This window comes from Labeo rohita, chromosome 4 (assembly GCF_022985175.1).
Source record: "Labeo rohita strain BAU-BD-2019 chromosome 4, IGBB_LRoh.1.0, whole genome shotgun sequence".
Lineage (NCBI taxonomy): Eukaryota > Metazoa > Chordata > Actinopteri > Cypriniformes > Cyprinidae > Labeo > Labeo rohita.
In genome coordinates, this window is record NC_066872.1 from 31,827,509 (window position 1) to 31,853,396 (window position 25,888).

The 25,888-nt window shown below is 33.4% G+C and overlaps 1 protein-coding gene across 1 annotated transcript; it reads right to left on the reverse strand.

Annotated features, from left to right (window-relative positions):
- Window positions 1–13,861: 13,861 nt before the first annotated feature.
- Window positions 13,862–25,553, reverse strand: itfg2 (integrin alpha FG-GAP repeat containing 2). The gene is made up of 12 exons (XM_051107785.1): window positions 25,347–25,553; window positions 25,108–25,203; window positions 24,966–25,007; window positions 23,298–23,472; window positions 23,079–23,218; window positions 22,854–23,002; window positions 22,661–22,755; window positions 21,362–21,415; window positions 20,965–21,056; window positions 20,458–20,575; window positions 16,488–16,661; window positions 13,862–14,010 (listed from the first exon to the last, which is right to left on the reverse strand). The coding sequence occupies exons 1-12, from the start codon at window positions 25,440–25,442 to the stop codon at window positions 13,931–13,933; spliced, it is 1,311 nt and encodes a 436-aa protein (XP_050963742.1). The 5' UTR covers window positions 25,443–25,553; the 3' UTR covers window positions 13,862–13,930.
- Between the last annotated feature and the right edge of the window lie 335 nt (window positions 25,554–25,888).

Consider the following 25,888-nt stretch of genomic DNA (forward strand, 5'->3'; position numbering starts at 1 on the left):
TGAAGGTCTCTACTTGTCCTCAATCTTGATAGATAGATAGATAGATAGATAGATAGATAGATAGATAGATAGATAGATAGATAGATCAACAGATGATCAACTGGGCAACAGATGGATAGAGAGACAGAACGACAGACAGAGATAGAGCAAAAGACAGACATAGAGTGACAGAGACAGAGCAACAGACAGACAGGGCAACAGATGGATAGAGAGACAGAATGACAGACAGAGATAGAGCAAAAGACAGACATAGAGTGACAGAGACAGAGCGACAGACAGAGATAGAGCAAAAGACAGACAGATAGAGTGACAGAGACAGAGCGACAGACAGACAGACAGGGCAACAGATGGATAGAGAGACAGAATGACAGACAGAGATAGAGCAAAAGACAGATAGAGTGACAGAGACAGAGCGACAGACAGGGCAACAGATGGATAGAGAGACAGAACGACAGACAGAGATAGAGCAAAAGACAGAGATAGAGTGACAGAGACAGAGCGACAGACAGACAGACAGGGCAACATATGGATAGAGAGACAGAACGACAGACAGAGATAGAGCAAAAGACAGAGATAGAGTGACAGAGACAGAGCAAAAGACAGATAGGGCAACATGGATAGAGAGACAGAACGACAGACAGACAGAGCAAAAGACAGACAGAGATAGAGAGACAGAACAACAGACAGAGTGAGAGTGACAGAGACGGAGCGACAGAAAGACAGACAGGGCAACAGATGGATAGAGAGACAGAGTGACAGACAGACAGACAGAGCTAAAGACAGACAGATAGAGTGACAGAGACAGAGCAACAGACAGATACAGTGACAGACAGAGTGACAGTGAGACAGATAAAGCAACAGACAGAGCAAAGGACAGAGCGACAGACAAATAGTGAGCGACAGAAAGACAGACGGCAACAGATGGATAGAAAGACAGAACGACAGAGAGACAGAGACAGACAGAGTGACAGACAGGGCAACAGATGGATAGAAAGACAGAACAACAGATAGATAGATAGAGCGACAGACATATAGAGCGACAGACATATAGAGCAACAGAGACAGGGCAACAGATAAAGCAATATAAAAAGACAGACAGGGCAAAATATAGAGACAGAACAACAGAAACACAGATAGAGGCAGACAGATAGAGTGACAGACAGAGAGATATAAAACAACAGACAAACAGAGCAAATGACAAAGCGACAGACAAACAGACAGACAGAGCGACAAAAAGACAGACAGGGCAACAGATGGATAGAGAGACAACAACAGACAGAGCAAAAGACAGGCAGATAGATAGAGCAACAGATAGAGTGACAGACAGACAGATAAAGCGACAGACAAGTTAAAATGACAGCGACAAACAGATTGACAGGGCAACAAATGGACAGAGAGACAGGATGACAGACAGACAGATAGAGCAAAAGGCAGAGCAACAGGCAGAGTGACAGACAGATAAAGAGGCAAACAAACAGAGCAAATGGCAAAGCAACAGACAGACAGAGTGACAAAAAGACAGTGCAACAGATTGATAGAGACAGAATGACAGACAAACAGATATAGCAAAAGACAGACTGATAGAGTGACAGACAGATAGAGCAACAGAGACAGGGAGACAGAGTGACAAACAGACAGATGGAGAAACAGAAAGACAGACAGAGCAAAAGACAGATAAAACCACAAACAGACAGATAGAGCTAGATAGAATGACAGACAGATGAACAAAGAGAAAATAAATATGTATTCTGGCTAGAAGGTTTCTGCTCGTCCTCAATACATAGATCATGGAAAAACAACACTTGCGCTACTGCTGACAAAAACAGTGCTGCTCCTCACTCTTGCACTTAAAGATTTTACACAGAGGTTCATGTGGCTGTAAAGTTGGTTTGCCCGAGGCAGTAAACAGGCTATTTTAGGCTTCTTTCATCCGATGATGGAGGGAAACGATGTTCCCACAACCATACAGAGCCACATGGGATGACATCATTGACCCTCCGCTGAGGGCAGGCTGCTCCTGTTCCAACCAGCATAAGGACTAAAAACATAAAAGCCAAAAATTGCTCTATTTGTCACAGTCTAAGAAACATAAAAGCCACCCATTCTTTGAAAAAGCAACGGAAAGATACTCTAATACACTAAAAATGAAAATTCTGTCATTAATTACTCAGCATAATGTCATTCCAAAGCCATATTTCTGATGAAATTTAAACGCAATGATATGTTCAGTGCCCAGAAAGGTAGTAATAGCCCATGTGCCATCAGTGGTTCAACTGTAATTTTATGAAGCTACAAGAATACTTTTTGTGTGCAAAGAAAGCAAAAATAACAACTTTATTCCATGATGTCATAGTCCTATATTATTTACCACCGAAAATTTGTTTCATTCATATATGTGTCTATTAAATGCATTGTGAATGCCTTTTGTGGTCTTTATAGGAGATTTAGGATAGAACACAACATTAAATCACTTCATAAACACATTTGCTACAGCACAACAAGACAGCAGTGATATATAAAACTCTGTTCATCTGTTCATGACCAGGTCGCATGCTGTGCCCCATGATGCCTTTCTGTCACATCCAGTGATGACCTCAGAACGAAAGCTAATCGTGTAGAGCCTCTGTGCCACACAGAACAGAACAAAATGCTTTTTGTTTTTATTATTCAGGCAGTGCTCACACAGAGATGGGTTCTGCTGCTACATAACCCACTGTGCAACGGGGGGCCTGTGGCGTTTTCTTCTGACTCAGTGAACATGCCACATCCTGTCACAGTTTTAAAAGACACGTCTTATCGTAGCAGCGCACCAAAAGGCGCGGATTTACAGAACAGCATTGTAACCTCTGACGCGTACAGTAGTTGTACGCACTGACACGCTTGCAAAATTTGCAGGAAATTTAGCGTTTATGCAAATTCTAGCAAAGATTTTAATTTTAAAATGAATGAAATGCATGAAAATCTAATAACATGCCAACATTTTAAACTAAAATCTACTTAAATTTAATAAATATTATATAAACATTATTTACATATTATTTATTTATAGGATTTAACATTTATTTCAAATATTTTTGTATAGGTGTATACATATAATCATTAAATCTTTAATTTATTAATATAATATATACAAACATATTATTAGAAATATATAATGCCCTAAAATAACAACTCCAGTAACATGCAAGCATGCATGACTGCAATAAAATATTCTTATATTTCAAAATAAATAATCTAAATATAATTCATTTTAAAATAGTACTTTAATTTATATGTATATATATTAATAAATAAATAAATATTATTAAAATATATATTGTTCAAACAAAATATATTTAGAATAAAAATTATACGATACATTTTATATAGATAGATAGATATTAATTTAATATTTATTTCAAGTATTTTATTATAGCTGTGTATATATATTCATTAAAGCATTAACATTTTAATGTTTTTAGATATTAAAAAAAAAAATTAGAAATACATACTGCCCTAAAAAATTAAAACTCCAGTAAAATGCAAACATGCATGAGTGTAATAACATACATATATTTTCAAATAAATACAATTTATTTTAAAACAGTAATTTAATTTATATATTTATAAATAAATATTATTAAAATGTATATTTTTTAAACCAAATATACCAATAATAAATATAAAAAATATTATTTACAATATATTTTATATAGATAGATAGATAGATAGATAGATATTGAATTAATATTTATGCCAAGTATAGTATTATAGATGTGTACATATAATCAGTAAAGTATTAATATATAAATATAATATATAAAAATATATAATTAGAAATATATACTGCCCTAAAAATAAAAACTCCAGTAACATGCAAACATGCATGACTTCAATAAAATATACTTATATTTCAACATAAATAATATATATATATATATATGTATATATATATATATATATATATATCATTTATTATGTAGTACTTTAATGTAATTAAATCATATTAATTATGCATTTATTATTATTTATTTTTTATTACAAATAAATAAAATATTATTATATTTTATTATTATTATTATTATTAATTAATGACTTTATTATTAATTGATTAAATTATATATTAATAAATACATATTTTTAAAATGTTTATTATTAAACCAACATATAATAAATATTAAATATATTATTTATAATACATTTCATATAGATATATATTGATGTAATATTTATTCCAAGTAATTTATTATAGGTCTGTATATAGTAAACATTAAAGCTTTTGTATATATTATATATATATATATATATATATATATATATATATATATATACTTTCCTAAAAAATAAAAACGCCAATAACATGCAAGACTGCAATAAAATAAACTTATATTTTAAAATACATAATGTGAATAAAATTAAATTTAAATATATATATATATATATACACACACACTTTTATATATTAATAAATATTATTATTATAATATTTTATATATAATATTTATAATATATACTATTTTATTATTACAAAATATACTTATAATTAATATTAAATATATTATTTATGACACATTTTATCTAGATAGATAGATATATTGATTTAATATTTATTGTAAGTATTTTATTATAGGTGTGTGTATATATAATCACTAAAGCATTAACATATTGCATGACTGCAATAAAATACTTATATTTTAATATAAATAAATAATTATAATTACTTTTATAATAGTAATTGAATTTATATTTTTATATATTAATAAATAAATATTAAAATGCATATTATTAAAACAAAATATACTTATAATAAATATTTATATAGATAGATAGATAGATAAATAAATAGACAGAATTAATTTATTTACTTAATTGAAAACGGGCAAGACACTTTTAGTATGGCTGTTATTTGAAGTGTGAACAGGAAATCCAGTGGGAAAGCAGCAGATGTATGAGGCTAAGAGGCAGGGAATGAGCTTCCTCACAGCACACAGGTGAGGTCAGGGGTCAAGCTTTGACTGACACCTTGATAGAAAACCACATAAATAACCAGAACTGTGCATGGGCAATCTGCCAGCCCCTTCTCCACACCAATCCCATCCACCTTCAAAAGCACTGCGATATTTCCGTCCCCTTGCAGAGCTCTCCCCACAGGGATCGGGAAAAAATCCGCCTTAAGTGTGCAGGTGGAAAGAGAAGCATTGATTAGAGGCAAAGACTCAACATGATGGACACCAGATTTGCAAGTCCAACATGAAGCGAAGAAGGAATAAAGATGGAAAGGGCATCCTGTCCGTAATGAACACCGCCAAGAGCTTGGAGTTTTCACAGAATCGCAGCGGAAGGACCACAGCGGTGTTTAATATCAAGATCTAATGAGCTTTGCACCTCTAACGGCACAAGCGACGGAGGAACGCATTAAACAGCCTCCCCGCTGCCAGCGGGATAAACATAGGGGCTTATTAAAACTGCCATTTGTGTTTCCATCGACAGGAGCACCTCAGAGGGGGCTGATGAGATGATAGAATGAGGGACTATTAGGACCAGCACTAGAGGAGTTAAGTGTCCATTAAGAAAATGGCAGGAAACGGAGAACGAAGAGGCCGGCGTGCCGAGCATCTTCAAGATACTGCCTCGCTGTCAATCAGCGGGCTGGAATCCCTCTCTGTCTCGCACGGACGCAAGGGAGGAAGAGAGACACAGGCATTAGTTACAGGGATTTGGAAAGGCATAATCTGTCATGATTCACTCCCTTCCCACCACGATCAAAAGTGACTGGGTTAGAAGAGGCCAGCGGTATTCGCCGAGGGCTCTTCTATCGCACATGAAGAGGATGTGTTATTATGAAATAGCTTTATGAAAGATAAACACTTTTCAAGTAAATGACCCTGATGTGAACAAAATAAGAATAGGAGGCTTAAGACGAGGACTTTGGACCACTGATATCATGCAAAACACGCATTTGGACTTTTCACACATTATCCTGGGTTAATATTGTATAATACAGGTTTGATGAATTATGATTGATTACATAAACCAATGACATTTGTTTAATGTTTAAGTTGTCCCTTTGCAAAAACACGCTTTCCTTAGTTGTCCATGTCCATGTTGTCCAATGTCCAACAAACAATGCCGCTCTTACGCTACACAGTGAAAAAAAACAAAGAGGAAACTGACAACACGCCGACAGACAAGACAGAGCAGGTTACTTTAGGTATGAAACAAGGTCTCCGCTTTAAAGAGGTCATCGGATGCCCATTTTCCACAAGTTGATATGATTGTTTAGGGTCTTAATGAAAAGTTTATAACATATTTTGGTTAAAAATTCTCAATGGTTGTGTAAAACACCCTTTTTACCTTGTCAAAATGAGCAAAAATCATCCCATTCTGATGGATTTTTCCTTTAAATGCTTCTCTTTGTGGAGTGACGAGCCTGTTTACTTTAGCCGCATTTAGCGCGTTTAGCCACGAAACTTGCTAACTAGCATGTTATTAGGAAAGGTGATTACAGAGATTCATAAAAAAATCTTATACTCACTTCTGCTTTGGGTAAAGCTGGATCACGAATGATTTGCGCAAACATAGACACATTTATGTAGATTGGGATGTCCATTCACCTCTGTTTTTGCTTTCAATTTTCAATCTAATTTACATCAAAAACTGCTCATGCTATACAGTATGTGGCATGTTTGTTTGGATCATGATTAAAATGCAGTGGTTTCATGCATTCTGTTTTATATAAAGACACAGACACAGTCAGGGAAAACCCGTGATAAACCGTCAAACTGCCAGAAGCCTAAAAAATGTGATACAAATTTTTGGTCAAGCCACCCAGCACTAACCATATTTTTTTTTATTATTATTATTTTTTCCAATCAGTAATGTTTACACACTTACAGCTAATTCTATATTAGCAATATCACCTCATATAAAGACCACATTTGCAGTCCTCATTACATTTCAACAAGATAAAACCGTAATAAATGAGTCATAAGACCGAGCAAAATTGAAATGAAGTACAATCAACTACATAGCATGAGTCACATTCAGGCACCACAGACAGGAGACATTTATTGATGCAATTAACCTTGATGTATTACAAACGGCATCAGCATGAACACAAACATATGACGACACGCTTGCACCTACACAAATCCTTGTAAGGTTTACAAACAGGCCAACAGGCCTCTGGAGAGCTCGGCTCCTGGCTGTCAGTTGCCATAGTCTCCAACTCAGCTGACAAGCCTGGATTACTCCCTCTAGCTCTGCCACACCATTCCGGAGACCAGCGAGAAGCCAGCAAACCTATTTTTACTCCTTTACCAAAGCTTCCCAGGTGCATTCGTTTCATCTTTGCAAAGTAATCTTCTCGGACCCCTTTTGGCCCGCTCAAACGGTTTTGAAATGAAAGCAAATTTTGCCGTGCCCCGAAAAATTGAAATGATGTGTATGTGGCAGAACAGCCTCTTGAACCTCTGTAGTGGAATTCACACAATAGCACACTAAAAAGAGCAGGATCCGGCAGCCCTGCTGAAAAAAAAAAAAAAGCTGGTTGGCTGGTTTTAGCTCGTCATCCAGGCTGCTCTTAGCTGGTCAGCAGGCTGGTTTTAGAGGGGTTTTGGCCACTTCCAGGCTGGTCTTAGCTGGTCAGGCTGAGAGGCCAGCTGGAACAACCAGCTAAAACCAGCCTGACCAGCTTGTCCAGGCTGAGAGACCAGCTAAAACCAACCTAGGCTGGTTTAGCAGTTTTTTTTTTTTTTTTTTTTTTTTCAGCAGGGAGGGGCTGAGGGGTTCTGACTACAATCTCAGTTATTGTCAATGGGCCAGTACCTTTTAAAAGCTACTATACATACCATCGATGTAGTAATATTTACACTTTAGGTACTAATATGTATCTTGAAGGTACCAATATGCACCCTTTAGTTGTAAATAAGGTACAAAAGTTTAACTTTTGTAAAGGTACCGCCCCAGGACAGCTTTTGTACCTTTTATCTAAAAGAAAACGGACACACAATATGACAATGTGTGATATTTGCCAATATTATTGTACTTTTACATATACAGACACTACATATCATTTTGTTTTTAATTGCCTATGAGGTGAATTAGTGAAATAACATGAGAATACATAGCGGCATTTGTAAAAATTGCACTATAATTTGATCTGCCCGAATTTTCTTAGGCCTAATAAAACAAAAATGTGTACTATGCATCAAAATAATAACTGAACATTTGTGTTGAGTACAGGCTAAGCTAAAAGACTTATTTGAACATTTATAACCCAAGCTATCAGACACATTTACATATTTGCATAGGGACTTACCTAATCTTAAAAGGCTAATTTGAACATTAGTGCGGGATTTGTCTTAGCTAAATGTCTAAATTCAACATCTGCCAACCCTGGTGAAAAAACCAGCATATGCTGGTAGGTATGTTTTGATGCTGGTTTTTCAGCAAAGGACCAGCTTAAACCAGCATCAAAACCTACCTAACCAGCATTCCAGCATCAAAACATACCTACAAGCATATGCTGGTTTTTTCACCAGGGATGCAGTTAACAGCTAGCTTAATAAAACAATAACAAAGAATGATAAAGGTTTTAAATGTATTTAACAATGTTTAGTTTTATTTCACAATCATGTTGGTTAATTACTATTCTTTGTAACAATTTTAAAATATACATTAGACATTTTTTCACACTGCCCTGCTAAAACAGCAATAGAAACCATCAAAGAATTTGTAATGGTTTTACTGGTTATAATGTGAACTGTATGGGCTATAATGTTCCTCTACTGGTAATTGGTCGCCTTCTATTGGCGACTTTTTAAAACCACTAAATCCTAACGGAATAGCTACCAAAACACACTACCGGAAAACCATTTTAAATGGTTTTAATGGTTAATGGTTCATTGTTTACAATGTCTGTAATTGCATTTGTGGTGGAAACCATTAGAATTTCTGTGCTGGTTTCTATTGTTTTGTTTTTTTTCAGCCGGGTGAATAGAGTACCCATTAAAAGTTCTTTCAGCCAATGGCTCAATTCAATGACAACATTTTTCCTGGCACTTACACGTAAATATAGCATGCAGCAGATGATCAGTGGCATTCTGGGAATTTCTAGGGAATGTTTTAGTGCACTGGACCGATCCAGTCCTAGAAAAGGTCAACCCCCTGGGAAATGCACATGGGATTGAGGCACACCCATTGACGGTAATGTAAATGACAGAAATTCTTTGCTTTCCGCTGCGTAAATACACAAACACTAACACCTGAAACCTCTAATAAACTCACACAGCTGATGCCTACAGCGCAAACAAACTCTCACAAAGCCAACTTTTATACTTTCGGCTGGAGAGGCTCCCATGGGAGGTTTGTTCCCAGGGTCAGCTATCTGCTGGCTCCACATCATCAAGTTTTTTGCCCAATGTTTTCCTACAGCTTGGCAATGAGTTCAGTTCACACAGAATTAATCCAACGCGCCTCCCATTTAGAATTCATGATGACAGTTTCCATGCTAAAAACTAAAAACGATCAATAATACACAGCCAAATCCACCACGGACTTCACATGTCACATAATGCCACTAAATTCACAGTGTGACCCTGAGGAGTAGGTTTCTCTGATGGCTACTGTGCCCAAATATGGTAAACCAGGAAGTCGCTTTGACAAGACCGACGAGTGTGGACCATTCAAGTCTTTTTCCTTCTCTGCACTTTTAAGGACAAATCATTTTGTGCATGGCTTTTTTAGGTGGCCGAGGGATCAAACTACATTCCAGTCTCTGAACTGCTGTCATATTTCTCAGCACAGTAGATTTTATCCTGTTACCATTAGATAATGGACACAGCAATTTGTTCCGTAATGAAAAGCTTTATACAATAGTACCTCTTTAAAAAGTAGTTTAAAATCACATTCATCATGTTTTATTTTACATGGGGTGGCCATTTTGAAATCACAAAGTCCATTTCTGCCAATGAAAAAGCAAACAAACAACTTTTTATCTCACAATTCTGACTTTTTTTTTTTAGAATTGCAAAATAATCTTGCAATTCTTAGATAAAACTCTGAATTCTAAAAAATAAACTCCCAATACTGACTTTTTTTCAGAATTGCGTGATATAAACTCGCAATTGCGAGTAATAAAGTAATAATTGCGAAATATAATCTCGCAATTCTGACATAAAACTTGCAATTCTAAATATTAAACTCGCAATTCTGACTTTTTTCAGAATTGCACGATATAAACTCACAATTACGTGTAATAAAGTCATAACTGCGAAATATAATCTCACAATTCTGAGATAAAGCTCTGAATTCTAAAATTTAAATGTGCAATTCTGACTTTTTTTCAGAATTGTGTGATATACACTTGCAATTGTGAGTAATAAAGACATAATTGCAAAATATAATCTCACAATTCTGAAATAAAACTTGCAATTCTGAGAAATAAACTCGCACTTCAGAACTGCATGATATAAACTCACAATTGCGAGTAATAAAGTCATAATTGCGAAATATAATCTCGCAATTCTGAGATAAAACGTGGAATTCTGAGAAATAAACTCAACTCACATTCTGACTTCTTAGAATTGGGATATAAACTCGCAATTGCAAGTTATAAAGTCAGAATTACGAGATAAAAACTCGAAATTCTGAGAAATAAACTGACTTTTTTCTCTCAGAATTGTTTTTATCTCGCAATTGTGACTTTTTTCTCAAAATTGTGTGATTCAAACTCACAACTGTGACTTTTTTTCTCACGCAATTGATATAAACATTCTGAGTACAGTCTTTTTTTTCCTAAAAAATATAGAATTTTATAGAATTGTGAGAAAAAAGTCAGAAATGCTAGATACAAACTATCATTTGCAAGAAAAAAAATTATTTCTCAGAACTGCACGTTTACATCTCGCAAATTGAAATTTTGTATCTTGTAATTGTTTTATATAAAATCACAAAGTTTTTATTTATTTATATGCTTTACTCAACTACGGAAAACTGTCTTCCCCAGAAATAAGTGATGTTAAAGTTTAAAGACTAAAATTACTAAAACTAAAAAAAAAAAAAAATTCAAGCACTTAAATGAAAACAAAAAATTAAGCTAACTAACTAAATAAAAAAATATATAACACTCAAATAATAAATTACTAATATAGCATTGCGCAAGACTAGGGAAACCAGCAGAATACTGTTTACTTTTTGTTGTTTTTTGGTACTAATTTTGTATGTTATTATTATTATTAAATAAAATCAATTATTTAAAAAAATCAAATTTATTTTGGTTTGAAAGACTGTTGTAAGGTGTACTGATAATCGTTTGTGTTGTTTTCGTCAATACATGTTGAGAGAAAAATTTTAAATGGTAAAAGCCATGCATATAAACACATTAAGGTTATAATTTCAGGTCTTTAATAATCGGTCCTTAAGACTCTCAGTTGCTGACCGCTAGTGTGTGAACTCCTGAAAGGGTAAAGCCGTGTTTGTGTTCAGTGAAGTACATAAGCTGTGTCTGGAGAACTCATAAATCCCCAGTGTTGTGTGGTGAACTGCAGTGCAGAGCTCGGATATGCCTCAAGGGCAGACACACATGGGACTGACAATGTTTCAGTACAACCGAATTTGCAGACACACACTTCAATCTGTCCTGCCTCCTCAGCAGCGAGAAACCCCACAATGCATAATGACACCTGAGCTGAACACTGCTCCTGCCCTGAAGTAAACACACGCAAACACAAAAGCTAAAATCAATGTGTCTTCCTCTACTCCCTATAGCAAAGCATCTTCATAACGCATCGATAATGCATGAAGCTCCACAGGCTCAGAGCAGGTGGTGGGACACTGAAACCTCCCCCCAGGCTTTTCCTACATTACAAACACAAGGTTTCCAGTCTTTCCCTGGAAAGCATATGCCTACTGCTCGATACCTGGCGATTACTCATCACCTGGAGATACGCATCACTCAGTAATAATCAATACTTCTGAAACCGAAACTATACGAGACATTTACCTTTTGAAGTACTTCTATAAAAGACTTTCACCACAATTTTAGAAACAGCCTGGACAAGCTCAGACATTTCGACTTTATTAATTATTTACAAAATGACAAGAAATTTAACAGGGTGGAACCTAAAAATAAAGAGCTAATGTTAGTCAGGCAGTGAGGGACTGAGAACTAGCTTACATCAGGATGTCGTCTTAAAGGTCCCTGTGCTATTTTTGAGCAAGTTCTGATTACTTAAAAATGCTTTCTGCAATCTTCTGAAATGGTTTAGAGTTAAGTAATCCAATTAATAACACAAAACATCAAAGATTCAATCTATTGCTAATACAGATGTTTGTGCTGTTGTCTTCTAATCATAATGATGTCACTAAAAAAAATTATTAATCAGGCATATTACAAAAGAATAACAAGATTTATACGGAAATTATGTTAAAGATAGGTAAAAAAGGCCATATATATTAAAATAAACATATAACTGTTGAGGTCAAAAGTTTACATCCCCCTTTCTGAATCATTAAAAATGTTAATAATTTTACCAAAATAAGAGGGATCGTACATAATGCATGTTATTTTTTATTTAGTATTGACCAGAATAAAATATTTCATATAAAGTATGTTTACATACAGCCCACAAGAAAAAATAATAGTTGAATTTATAAAAATGACCCTGTTCAAAAGTTTACATCCCCTTGATTCTTAATACTGTGTTTCTACTTGAATGATCCACAGCTGTGTTTTTTTTTTTTTTTTTTGTTTAGTAATAGTTGTTCATGAGTCCCTTGTTTGTCCTGAACAGTTAAACTGCCTGCTGTTCTTCAGAAAAATTCTTCAGGTCCCATAAATTCTTTGGTTTTCCAGCATTTTTGTGTATTTAAACTCTTTCCAACAATGACTCTATGATTTAAAGGATCCATCTTTTCACACTGGTTGAAACACTCACTGATGCTCCAGAAGAAAACACGATGCAATAAGAACCAGGGGTGAAAACTTTTTGAATTTGAAGATGAGGCTAAATTGAACTTATTTTGTCTTCTGGGAAACATTTAAGTATCTTCTGTAGCCTCTGTAGGGCAGTACTAAATGAAAAAATAAGAAAAATGTACACATCTCTTTTCTGTTCAAAAGTTTTCACCCTCGGGTCTTAATGTATAGTTTGTCCTTCTGGAGCATCAGTGAGCATTTGAACCTTCTGTAATAGTTGCATATGAGTCCTTCAGTCGTCCTCAGGGTGAAAAGATGGATCTCATAATCATACAGTCATTGTTGGAAAAGGTTTAAATACACAAAAATGCTGAAAAACCAAAGAAATTCTGGGACCTAAAGGATTTTTCTGAAGTACAGCAGGCAGTTTAACTGTTCAGGACAAACAAGGGACGAATGAACAACTATCACTAAACAAAAAAAAAAAAAAAAAAAAAAAAAAAATACAGCTGTGGATCATTCAGGTAACAACACAGTATTAAGAATCAAGTGTATGGAAACTTTTAAACAGGGTCATTTTTATAAATTCAGCTATTATTTTCTCTTGTGGACTATATGTAAACATTTGTGGAATATCTTATTCAGGTCAGTATAAAATAAACAATAACTTGCATTATGTACGATCCCTCTTATTTTGGTAAAATAATTAACATTTTTAATTATTCTGAAAGGGGATGCAAACTTTTGACCTCAACTGTATATGTACTATTACATGAGCGTATGACAATTAATGGGAGCATTATAAATTTCTTTTGTGAAGGGGCTTTGAAAACAGACTGCATGTATTTCACTGATTTTTAAAGAACATCCTGATCAAAATGGCTACAAATGGTCAGAGAGGAGAGGAAACAGTGACGAACGAACTAAAAAACAATAGTAGCAAATGAGACAAAGACAGAGAGGAAATATTATGATGTAGTTTTATTAAAAGTCTATTTACAGAAATGAAGAGTCGGGTTCATGAGCGGTGATTCATTCTGTGTCGTCTTTCGCTATGTTCCCGTAGAGCACGTCTCCAATGAGTTTCCGAACCGCTACTGTGTCACTGATATCTGTAAGGTGCACAAACACACACACCCATATATTTATGCTCGTTTGGTGATGATTCTCAGCTTTGCTGCAGGATGTAAAACACTGAGGGCAGTACAGAAAAAACAAACCAAAGCTTAATTCAAGACTGCATGTGTGTGTACGTGGGTGTGTTGTGAATAGAAACGTGCCGAAAGCACTTTGTAAAGTAATTACAAATTCAAAAAAATGGGCTTGGATGGAGTCCTCTCGGTTGTTAGAATCCATTTTAGACTCATATTTTGGAAACTAGAGCCACGAGGAACATTCATCAGAGCTCCTAATGCTTTTTAAAATATCCCTATGAATACATTTGCATAAGAGTATTTTACAGATTCACAAAAATTCAACTAGAACAAACTCTCCAATCCATTACACTATCTAATCAACCCTAATTTTTAAATGTTCCCTTTGGGAATCAAAAAGCCAGTAATTAAACTCAAAATAAAAGCCGTCTTGAGCAGAAAAACATCTGTTAAATATTCCAAAAGTGACTAAAAGTAAACCAAAAAACCTATGAAAGTAGTTCACCTTGTCATCCAAGATGTTCATGTCTTTCTTTCTTCAGTCGTAAAGAAATTATATTTTATGAGGAAAGCATCTCAGGATTTTTCTCCATATAGTGGACTTCAATGGTGCATGTGAGTTTGAACTTCCAAAACGCAGTTTAAATGCAGCTTAAAAGGGCTCAGCCAAGGAAGAAGGGTTTTATCTAGCAAAACGATTAGTTTTTTTTTTTTTTTTTAATTGTCAACTTTTATCCTTTTTAACCTCAAATGCTCGTCTTGTCTAGCTCTGCGTGAACACTGTGTATTCCGGGTCAATACAGTTAGGGCATGTCAAAAAAACTTCCATCTCATTTTCTTCTCCAAATTCAAAAATCATCCATTGCTGCAGAAGTACCGACCCAGTGTTTACAAAGCGAACAAGGAAGGAAGGTCGAAGACCCTTTACAAAAAAAGGTAAAACAGTGATGTAGGATGATTTTGAGTGCACAGAGTACGCATGCGCATCGCAGAGCTAGACAAGATGAGCATTTGAGGTTAAAAAGTATATAAATTGTACATTTTTTTTTAGAAAATAACCAATTGTTTCACTAGATCAGACCCTTATTCATGGGTTCATTTAGAGTCCATTTAAGCTGCATTTAAACTGCATTTTGGAAGTTCAAAGTCGCGGGCACCATTGAAGTCCACTACACGGAGAACATTCCTAATAAAACTAGGGCTGTCAACGATTAATTGCATACAAAATAAAAGTTTCAGTTTGCCTAATATATGTGTGTGTACTGTGTATAATTATTATGTATATATAAATACAAACACATTCATGTATATATTTAAGAAATATTTACAAGCATATGTATTTATTATAATTTTTATATAATTTATATTATATATAAATAAAATCATTTTGTATATTAATAACATATTTCTCATATATATACACATTAATTTGTGTGTATTTATATATACATAATAATTACACACAGTACACACACATATATTAGGCAAACTTAAACTTTTATTTTGTATGCGATTAATCGCGATTAATCGTTGACATCCCTAAATAAAACATCATTTCTTTATGACTGAAGAAAGAAAGACATGAGCATCTTGGATGACAAGGGGGTGAGTAAATCATCTGTAATTTTTTTGTTCTGGAAGTGAACTTCTTTAATTGGTAAATCCACTGGCCTTTTGTGTCTCATTTGGCATGAATCTCCACCTACAGTTTATCCTATAATCATCATGAATCGTCTACCAACTATACCTCTCTATCTTTCGTGATTCCTCTCACCTGCAGGCATTCAGGGCGGCTGCGTCCCGTGGCACGGTGAGCTAATCATGCTTTGAAAATCACGTTGTGGGAGCACATCAGACTCAGAAGATGAATAATTAACAGTGGCCCCAGGAAGTCAAGCTGGCTTTTCATTAACAACTGTGCATGTGGCAGGAGTCTGAGTGAGCAGAATGACCTGACCCCCCTTCGGCCCAGTCAAACGCTTTCAAATATGAAGACAAATTGTGCCGCGTCTCAAGAAATTGAAATGATGTGGCACAAGAACATGAGTTCAAGAGTCTCTTCGGCCTCTGCAGTGGAATTCGCACGCAAACACTTGCAGAAGAACGGCATCTGTGCCGGGTTATTTTTACACCAGAGATCTTTATGTCTGCCAGGATGCCGTTTTACACAGTAAAATTCTTTTAACCACTATCAGACATAGATTCAGCTAAATAACTGACAAAATTGCAGTGCATCCCTGATTTAAACACTAAAATGCATGTTTCATGTAGATGTGTGCTTATTACTCACAATTTCAAGTTTGCACAATTATAAATGTATTCAGAAGCTTGATTTCGCTTATGCATCCTATTTTTCCCCAGTTCCTCCAGATGGTCATGTGAGCAATGTTGAGCTCTACAAACAATCTCACACACACAGACGGACGTCCACTCACCCACTCCCAGTCTGTGGAGCAGGTCTGGATACTCGGGTCTCTCTTCCAGCACACTCAGCAGGTTGGTGGGCTCCATCCTCTCCAGCTCCACCCTCCAGTACACATAGATTTTATGGTTAAAGCTCACGTAGACCAGACAGGGGCTGTTTTTCCCATCCTTACACGCATACTGGCCTAATGGAGAATGTAAAAGCATTATTAAGACAACCTTATTACATTAAAGACTACAAGCAAGATTTACTAAACAGGGCAAACAAATGTGAAACACACTTCCATGTGGCAAGACAAAATGTGACCCTGGACCACAAAACCAGTCTTAAGTAGCACAGGTATATTTGTAGCAATAGCCAAAAATACATCAAAATAAATGTCCTACTTTACATATATCAAAACTTAATTTTTGATTAGTAATATGCATTGCTAAGAACTTTACTTGGACAACTTTAAAAGTGATTTCCTTAATATTTAGATTTTTTTGCACCCTCAGATTCCAGATTTTCAAATAGTTGTATCTCACCCAAATATTGTCCTATTGTAACAAACCATAATTCAGTTGAAAGCTTATTTATCAGCTTTTAGATGATGTATAAATCTCAATTTTTAAAAAAATTACCCTTCTGACTAGTTTTGTGGTGCAGGGTCACAAATTAGAAACTACTGCATTCAAGTTGAGCGTAAAATCGGTTAATACATGCTTTTTTGGGTGTTAAATAATGGCACAAATACCAGTAAATTGACTAAAATTGCAAACCTCAGAATATCACACTGATTTATTTAAATGCTCTTCTCCCATAAATATTGTGTCTGAAAGGGAAACTCCTACAAATACATATGGAATAAGGTCAGTTGCAAAAATGTCTTTTCACTGCTATTTTTTTTACAGCTTGTAATACTAATATATATTGTAAAATATATAATACACACAAAATAGTGAATTACTCAGTAAATACTCATTCATGACATGTAATATTTTGACTTTCATCACTATACATATGTATCTTTCTTCAGAAAAAATATTAGCAAAATCAAAAATTTGAGCTGGGAACCTCTGGTTGAGTTGACACAGAATGACCCTCTATATATATACACATTTAGTTAATTTATGTTTATATATTTATTTTATATATATTTATATTATTTATTATTTATTAATTATTATTATTTATAATATATTATTTATATTATTATTATATATTATTATTTTACATTTATATTTTATATACAGTTTTTGATGTTTTTTAAAAGACATTTTTTTCTGCTCATCAAGGCTGCATGTATTTGATTAAAAATACAGAAAAACTGTAATATTGTGAAATAATATTACAATTTAAAATAAATTTCTATTTTGTATTCTATCTGAATTTTCAGCATCATTACTCCAGTCTTCAGTGTCATATGATCCTTCAGAAATCATTTTTATACGCTGAATAATTTTCACAAAGTGTTGTGCTGATTAATATATATCCATCACATTTTTTAGGATTCTTTAAGGAATAAAAAGTTCAAAGAACAGCATTTATTCAAAAGAGAAATGTTTTGTAACAATATACACTACCAATCAAAGTTTTGGGGTCCATATATTTTTTGGAAGTAAATTAATATTTTTACTCAGCAAGGATGTGTTAAAACTGATAGTAAAGACTTACATTGTTATGCTTTTTTGAATAAATGCTTAATTAAAAAATTCAGCAGCACAACTGTTTCTAACATTGCTTATAAATCAACATATCATATTGATTTCTGAAGGATCATGTATCACAGGTATATCAACATAGACAGTTATTTAAACAGTTATTTAAATTGCAATTATATTTCACAATATTACTGTTTTTTTCTTTATTTTGATCAAATAAACACAACCTTGATGAGCATAAGAGACTTTTTTTAAAAAACAATAAAATATGTACATTCAATAAAATACAAAAAAAAAAAAATCTATGTGTGTGTATAAAATCAATGTTAAATTACATTTATTATAATCATTTTATATGAATGTTAAATGACCGGTGTCATCAACCAGTAAATAAAAATACCTAATAACAATGCATTTTAATATATTTGATTTTATAATATGGATATCTCCAGTCCTGGACTGTAATTGGTCAATACAGCATTTCAGCCATGCTAAAATACGCAATATACTAACAGTTATTAAAATATTTATTTTAGAGAGAGAGAGATTAATTCGATTTTTGAAATATTTTACATTCAAAATAAATATTTAAATGAAAACGTATCTTTGTTCTTTACTGCCTACATATAAATGTATGAAAACAAATGTAAAATTTATTGTCTTGTGGTTCAAAAACCACCAAGACATTTCAATATAACATGAACCTGGTCGTGTAGTAGACATTGATAGCTACTTGAGTTCCCACCTGTTGCTTAATGTTTAAATTGGACACAAGCCATCCTATTAAATATGCAAATTTATGCAAAAGCTCTGTTTACTTTACTAGCTAATATAAAAACATCGATCAACACTTTTCAAGCTGATAAGCTTGAATGAATGCTTATTCAATCGAACTACACCTCTGCATTTTTGTTTACACTTTCAAATGGAAATTACCAATCAAAAATCCACTGGGGTTGTATGGACAAGGCCACGTAACGTTTCACACGGCGTCTGATCTGTTTAGCATTAGAATACGTTTTTCTCCGGAGAGACCTTGCGTGAAAGCACAGCACCTCTCCTCGACATTCCCATCATACGGCAGACTCACAGAGACTGGGGCTGAATTTTAATGAGCGTACGCATTTGCTTTTTGCATTTTCACAAGATGAAAATGAAGACACAGGTGTGCGAGCTGATAAACGCTATATGTACTGTGTGAGGCTTTGTTGAACATGAGTCAGCGCTTTTCAATGTCAACATGAATGCAAGTCATGATGTTTTTGTGTGCAACACATCTCTCTATCAATTTAATCCTCTTAATGCAACGGTTTCAATGCATCACCGGTGTGCACCCCAGTGAGAATAAAAGAGAGGAGGAAAAAAAGGTGATAAAAAGAACAGGAAGGCGCAAGCTGAAGTGAAAGAGAGAGGTATAGAAATGACAGTGATATTTTCCACCCTGCAGGTTTTTGTATTAACATATTTTAATATCGAGAGAAAAAGTCTTTTTGTTCTTAGTTTTAAGCATTACTCACATTATGCAGGTAAAAAAATGGCATTAAAAAATTCATTACACTTAAGCACATTTATTGCTCAAATTCACAGTTAGATTTTAGAAATTATTAATGTAATAAAATTTGATTGTTAAATTTAAAATAAATAGTTTTTTAAAATATTTTTGAAGGTCTCTTATGCTAATTATATTTATTTGATAAAAAAAAAAATCTATAAAAACAGCAGTATTTTAAAATATTATTGCTATTAAATAATAATAAATATTTTATTATGTGACCCTGGACCATAAAACTAGTCATAAGGGTCATTTTTTTAAATTGAGATTTATACATCATCTGATAAATAAGCTTTCTATCGATGTAAGGTTTGTTAGGATACAAAATCTAAAATCTGAGGGTGCAAAAAATCTAAATATTGAGAAAATCAACTATAAACTTGTCCAAATGAAGATCTTAGCAATGCACATTTCTAATCAAAAATTAAGTTTTGATATATTTACGGTAGGAAATTTACAAAATATCTTCATGGAACATGATCTTTACTTAATATCCTAATGATTTTTGGGATAAATCAATAATTTTGACTCATACAATGTATTGTTGGCTATAGCTACAAATATACCCATGCTACTTACGACTGGTTTAGTGGTCCAGGGTCACATATTTTAAAATATAATTCATTCCTGTGATGGCAAAGCTGAACTTTCAGCATCATTACTCCAGTCTTCAATGTCAAATGATCCTTTAAAAAATCATTTTGTGCTGATTTGGTGCTCAAATATTAGCAAAAAAAATCTTTTTGGTAAGATTCAACCTGATAAAGACTATAAAAAACACTCACCTGCACAGAATGCGTTTACATTTTCATCAAACTGGAAGCGGACCACCATACGTGCATGATCGATAATGTAAGTTTGGCCGTCCCAAGCACAGGCCACCACTTCCTCTCTCCCATCACCCTGAAAAAAAATTACAAAAACACAACAAACTGGTAGTAGTTTCTGGTAACTTAGGAAACATGTACACAGAAAAGCTCTCGCATAATTTCTTTGCAGGTGAATAATATACAATAACATACAAATTTATTTTTAAGTGTCATTTAACCAGTGTTGAGAAAAGTTATTTTTTAGAAGTAATGCATTAATCCTTAAATAAAAGTAACCAATTTTTATGGAAAGCATAATTTCTAGCATTACGTATTTGAAAAAGGAACTCAGTTATTTTCTTGTAAATAAAAAGTAATGTGTTACCTTACTAGTTACTTGAAAACACAATCTGATAACTCACATTACTTGTAATGCATTACCCCTAACACTGTGTTTAATTCTGACTTCATCGCCAGACTTACAGTGACATCCAGCTTCTGGAGGGCAAAAAGCTGGTGGTCCACCTGCACAGACCACAAGAGCTGCTCAGAGCTGTCCATGAGCTTCAGCGTTCCTGGAGCAGAACAACCACAACAGCTAATGAAAAACAACAACATCTAACCAATCAATAACGTCAATCCACTCATCAGGTTTGTGAATTTGTGCTGTGTAACTGAGTGGCAATGCAGAAAGATGTGAAAAACTAGCCTACACTTTTGGAGTAAAAAGCCAATCTTCATACACACCTGAGCCCAGAGTGACCAAAATACACTCCTGTGGAAAAACACAGCATGTGCTTTGGTCTGTCACATTGGGCTTGTGTTCTCCCTGCATCAAATAACCTCTGACATGTGGTGGTGGACTAATATCTGGACTCACCGTCGAGAGTGCAAAGAGCAAACAAGCCGCCTTTTGACGAATCATCCTTAGAACCTACAGAAAATGAAAACAAGATCCTTTATAAGGTTTGCTGAAACTGTGAAAATAATGTGATTAGTGATGACCAATATTAAAATAAAATAAATCTTATAATAAAATATATATATTTATAATAAATCTAAAATACATTATATACACAATTTTAAAACATTCTAAATTCTAAATATATTATATAATTAAATATAAATTATTTAATATAATTAAATTAGGGCTGTTCAGTCGATTAATCACGATTAATCACATCCAAAATAAAAGTTTGCGTTTACATAATGTGTGCACTGTGTATATTTATATATGCACATAAATTCACACATACATGTATACTTTTCAAGAAATATTCACATGTGTGTGTTATGATATTATGTATAAACACAAATCTATTACATATATTTCTTAAATATACACATGTATGTTTGTGTATTTGTATATACTTATATATACAGTACAAGCATATATATTATGTATATATTATGTATTTATTTTGGATGCAAATAATCTCAATGATAGCTGTAAATTAAATATGAATAAAGTCATATATATATATATATATATATATATATATATATGCACAAAATGTTACAATAATGTATTTTTTATTAAAATAAATAAATAATTAATAATTTGATTATTATTTTCATGTTACTGTCAATAAGCAATAACTGTCGCCATATATTATGTATATATATATATACTTGTATATCATTAATATTATATTTTTATATTTCAATATAATATTGTATATATATTTATAAATACATAATAATTATACACAGTACACACACATTGAGTATGTTAACATAAACTTTTATTTTGAATACGATTAATCGCGATTGATCGGTTTGCAGCCTTATGTACGAATGAGAAATGAATATTCATTTTAAAATTTCCTAAAGATTTTTCAAGATAAAATTAGGAGTTAAGTATTAGATGACAGAAAAGTTCAACTAAAAGGCAACATTATCATGCACAATTATGAAATAATGACTAAAACATTTTTAATTAAATCTCTGATTTCAGTAACTAGCATGGTACCAATATGTTGTGAATCCTTATCCATGATAGTCTTGAAATGTTTTTATGTCGTGAGCCAGTGAAAATATTGGGAGAGCAAGTAAAAAACTGAACTATGGTGACTGAATCTTATTATTTAATCTGCATACTTTATTCCGCCAGCTAAAGATATGCGCGCTGCACGCGCAGTATGCAACCTAAATGTGTGACAGTATGCTTTCTCAGTACCTCTGCAAATGCTGCCTATCAAATGAGTGGACACGTTCTTGTTATGGATGCGTCCGGTGGTAAGATGAAGGACGACGTCTCTGGAAGGACCCTCCCTGTGTACACATACACAAGCTGAGTTATTCCAAAAGCCAGTTCTACTCTGAATTATTTAGCACTGCTATAACATTAATCCTCATTGTAATTCTCCCACGTGCTAGGAGTTGCTGTGTTTTCATCCCCAGTTCCTGCAGCGCCCTCTTGTGTCCAAGAGCACATTAATATCGCATACCCACAGCCGGGCTGAGACACCATGAGCTCAGGGAGACCTTCTGGACCTGGGTTAACCGAAAGACTGTCAACCTGGTGAAAGCAGATATAAAGTTTGTAATCTTTTGACTTCATGTTGACCTGACGTTTGATGCATCTAGCTCAGTACCTGACCCTCCAGAAGCCATTTCTTTAGTAAGACCAGCTGACCAGAACTTGAGTCTGAAGCATCAGAAGGTTCCTCCCACCTGAACGCCCGCACCACCCGGTCCGTGTAGCCAACGACAAGCTCACAGCGCCCGTCTCCATCTTATAACCACACAAATGTTATTTACATGAATTGAAAAGATTCAGAAATTTCTGTGTATGTCATATGCAAACTTCTCACCGATATCACTGATGAGCATCACTTTGGTATTGGCGGGGATGTGCTGGGTGTAACTGGGCTTCTGTTCGTCCCCGATCAAACCGTCCTGCTGACTTGAGGAGTCTGACTTGGCTGCAGCGGCGCTGATATCAAACAGGTGAAACCAGCCCTCCGCACCCACCGCCACAACAAAGTTCTGCCATGCAGAACGACAGGTTACAAATGTGAAAGTGTGGCTTTTTTTCCAAGTTAAACCAAAAGAACACCAACAAAAAAAGTACCATGGCATTTTTTGAATGTAGTACCATAATGAGTGGAGAATCTAAAGGGTCATGGCAAAAATGTAAATAAATAAAACTGATCATAAATTATAAAAAAATATATTTATGTGTTATAAATTAATTAATAAATATTAAATGTTATATATTATTTATTAATACTAAAATAATAAATAATGCATTAAATAAATAAATAAATAAATTTATTTGTTTATTTTTTGTGAATCTAGATCGTCAAGGCAAAATGTAAATAAATAAAATAAAAATCATAATTAATTATAAAAGTTATATTTATCACTTACATAAATTAACTGATAAATATTAAATGTTATATATAATTATTATTAAAATAATAAATAATGCATTGAAAATTAATCACTGAAATAAATAAATTATTTATTATATTTATTTATTTAATGTGAATCTAGAGGGTCAAGGCAAAAATGGAAATAAATAAATAAAATTGATCATTAAGTACAAATTATATTTATCAATTATAGAAATTAACTGCTAATTATTAAATGTTATATATTAAATATTAACATTGATAATGAGGGGTGAATCTAGAGTGTTGTGGCAAAAATGAAAATAAATAAATAAATATCTAAATAAATAAATAAAATGTATCATTATAAGTTATATTTATCATTTATATAAACAAACTGATAAATATATCTATATTGGAAATAAATAATATGAATTATTAATAAATTATTAAATATTAAATGTTATATATTATATATAAATTTGTGAATTTTATAAAACTATTCATACCACAGATTTAAGATATTAACAGTAATTAATATCTATGGGTCTCATTCCCTTACTGAATGAGTTACACTAAAAAAACCCTCTTAAACCATTAAAAAAATAAATGCTTATACATATATATATATATATATATAATTATTTTTATTATTATTGAATAGTATTTATTAGGTGCACTGAATCTATAATAAAATAATAATAAAAATAATTATATATATATATAGATAGATAGATAGATAGATAGATATAGATATATAGATATATAGATATATAGATAGAAGCATTTATTCTTTTAACGGATTAAGAGTTTTTTTTTAGCATAACTCATTCAGTAAGGGAATGAGACCCATAGATATTAATGCTGTTAATTACTGTTAATATCTTAAATCTGTGGTAGGATTAATTTTATAAAATATAATGAAACATGAAATAAAAAAAATGAATCTACACACCAAAAAAAAAAATTAAATTTCAAGAACCACATGATTCAACTGATTCAAAAGTTTCAGTCAATCTTGGACTTTATTCAGTACAAATACAGTATTTATTGATAAACACCATGGTATGACTATCTAAAACCATCATTATGCCATGGTACCACCTATCCTTTTTTGTAAAGACAAGAAGAGAAACAGAATCTTACCCTTCCTTTGTTGCAAACATCTCCCACTCCTACACACGTTAACTAGGAATAAATACAGCATCATTAATTTTTATAATCAAATATATTCATCATGACATCATTAACTATGTCCTAAACTACTGTATAAGGTCATGCTCCTCACCATGCCCACACATGTTCGCGTGATCCAGGGTTTACAGTCATCATTTTTATAGATGTACAGCTTCCCACTGGTGTCTCCCACCACCAGCTCATTCAACTGTACAAAAACATGAATAACGTCATGCACACAAATCTAGGCCGCTGTAACAGATACCACTAGTTAGTTGAGACCTGGTAGCTATGATGATAAACAGTCATTTAAACTCGCGTCTGTCACACATGCACACACTTGGAACTTACGGAGTCGTTATCTGCATCTCCAAGACAGATGGCGTGAGGAAAAATTGTTCCTGTGAAGTCTAAACTCACACGCTGCACATAACTGACCGAGCGCATGGTCTTTCAGCTCTACACACCGCAGACTAATGATTAAAATGTATTAAACAGCAGTTAAGACAAATCATATTTCAGCTACACTTCCCATTCAGTAAAAACAAATGCACATGACCGGGATTTGTTTCAAAATAAAAGTCCGTGTCTGTTTTTGTATACGTTTTACTGTAAACGTACGTTCAAATGTATGTTCAAACGTATGTTCAAATGAGTCAGTAAAATAAATAAATAAATACTTTTATTTAGCAAGGATGTATTTATTTGACAAAGAGTGACGGTAAAGACTTCTATAATATTATCAATTATTCATTTTTTTTTTTCAATGCTTTATTAACAACAAATAGCATGTACAATGCCATAACGCACTGTATAACAAAACACATTTCACATGCCTCAAAATAAAGGAACAAGGAACAAAAAAAAACAAAAAAAAAAAAACAAGAGAGGGT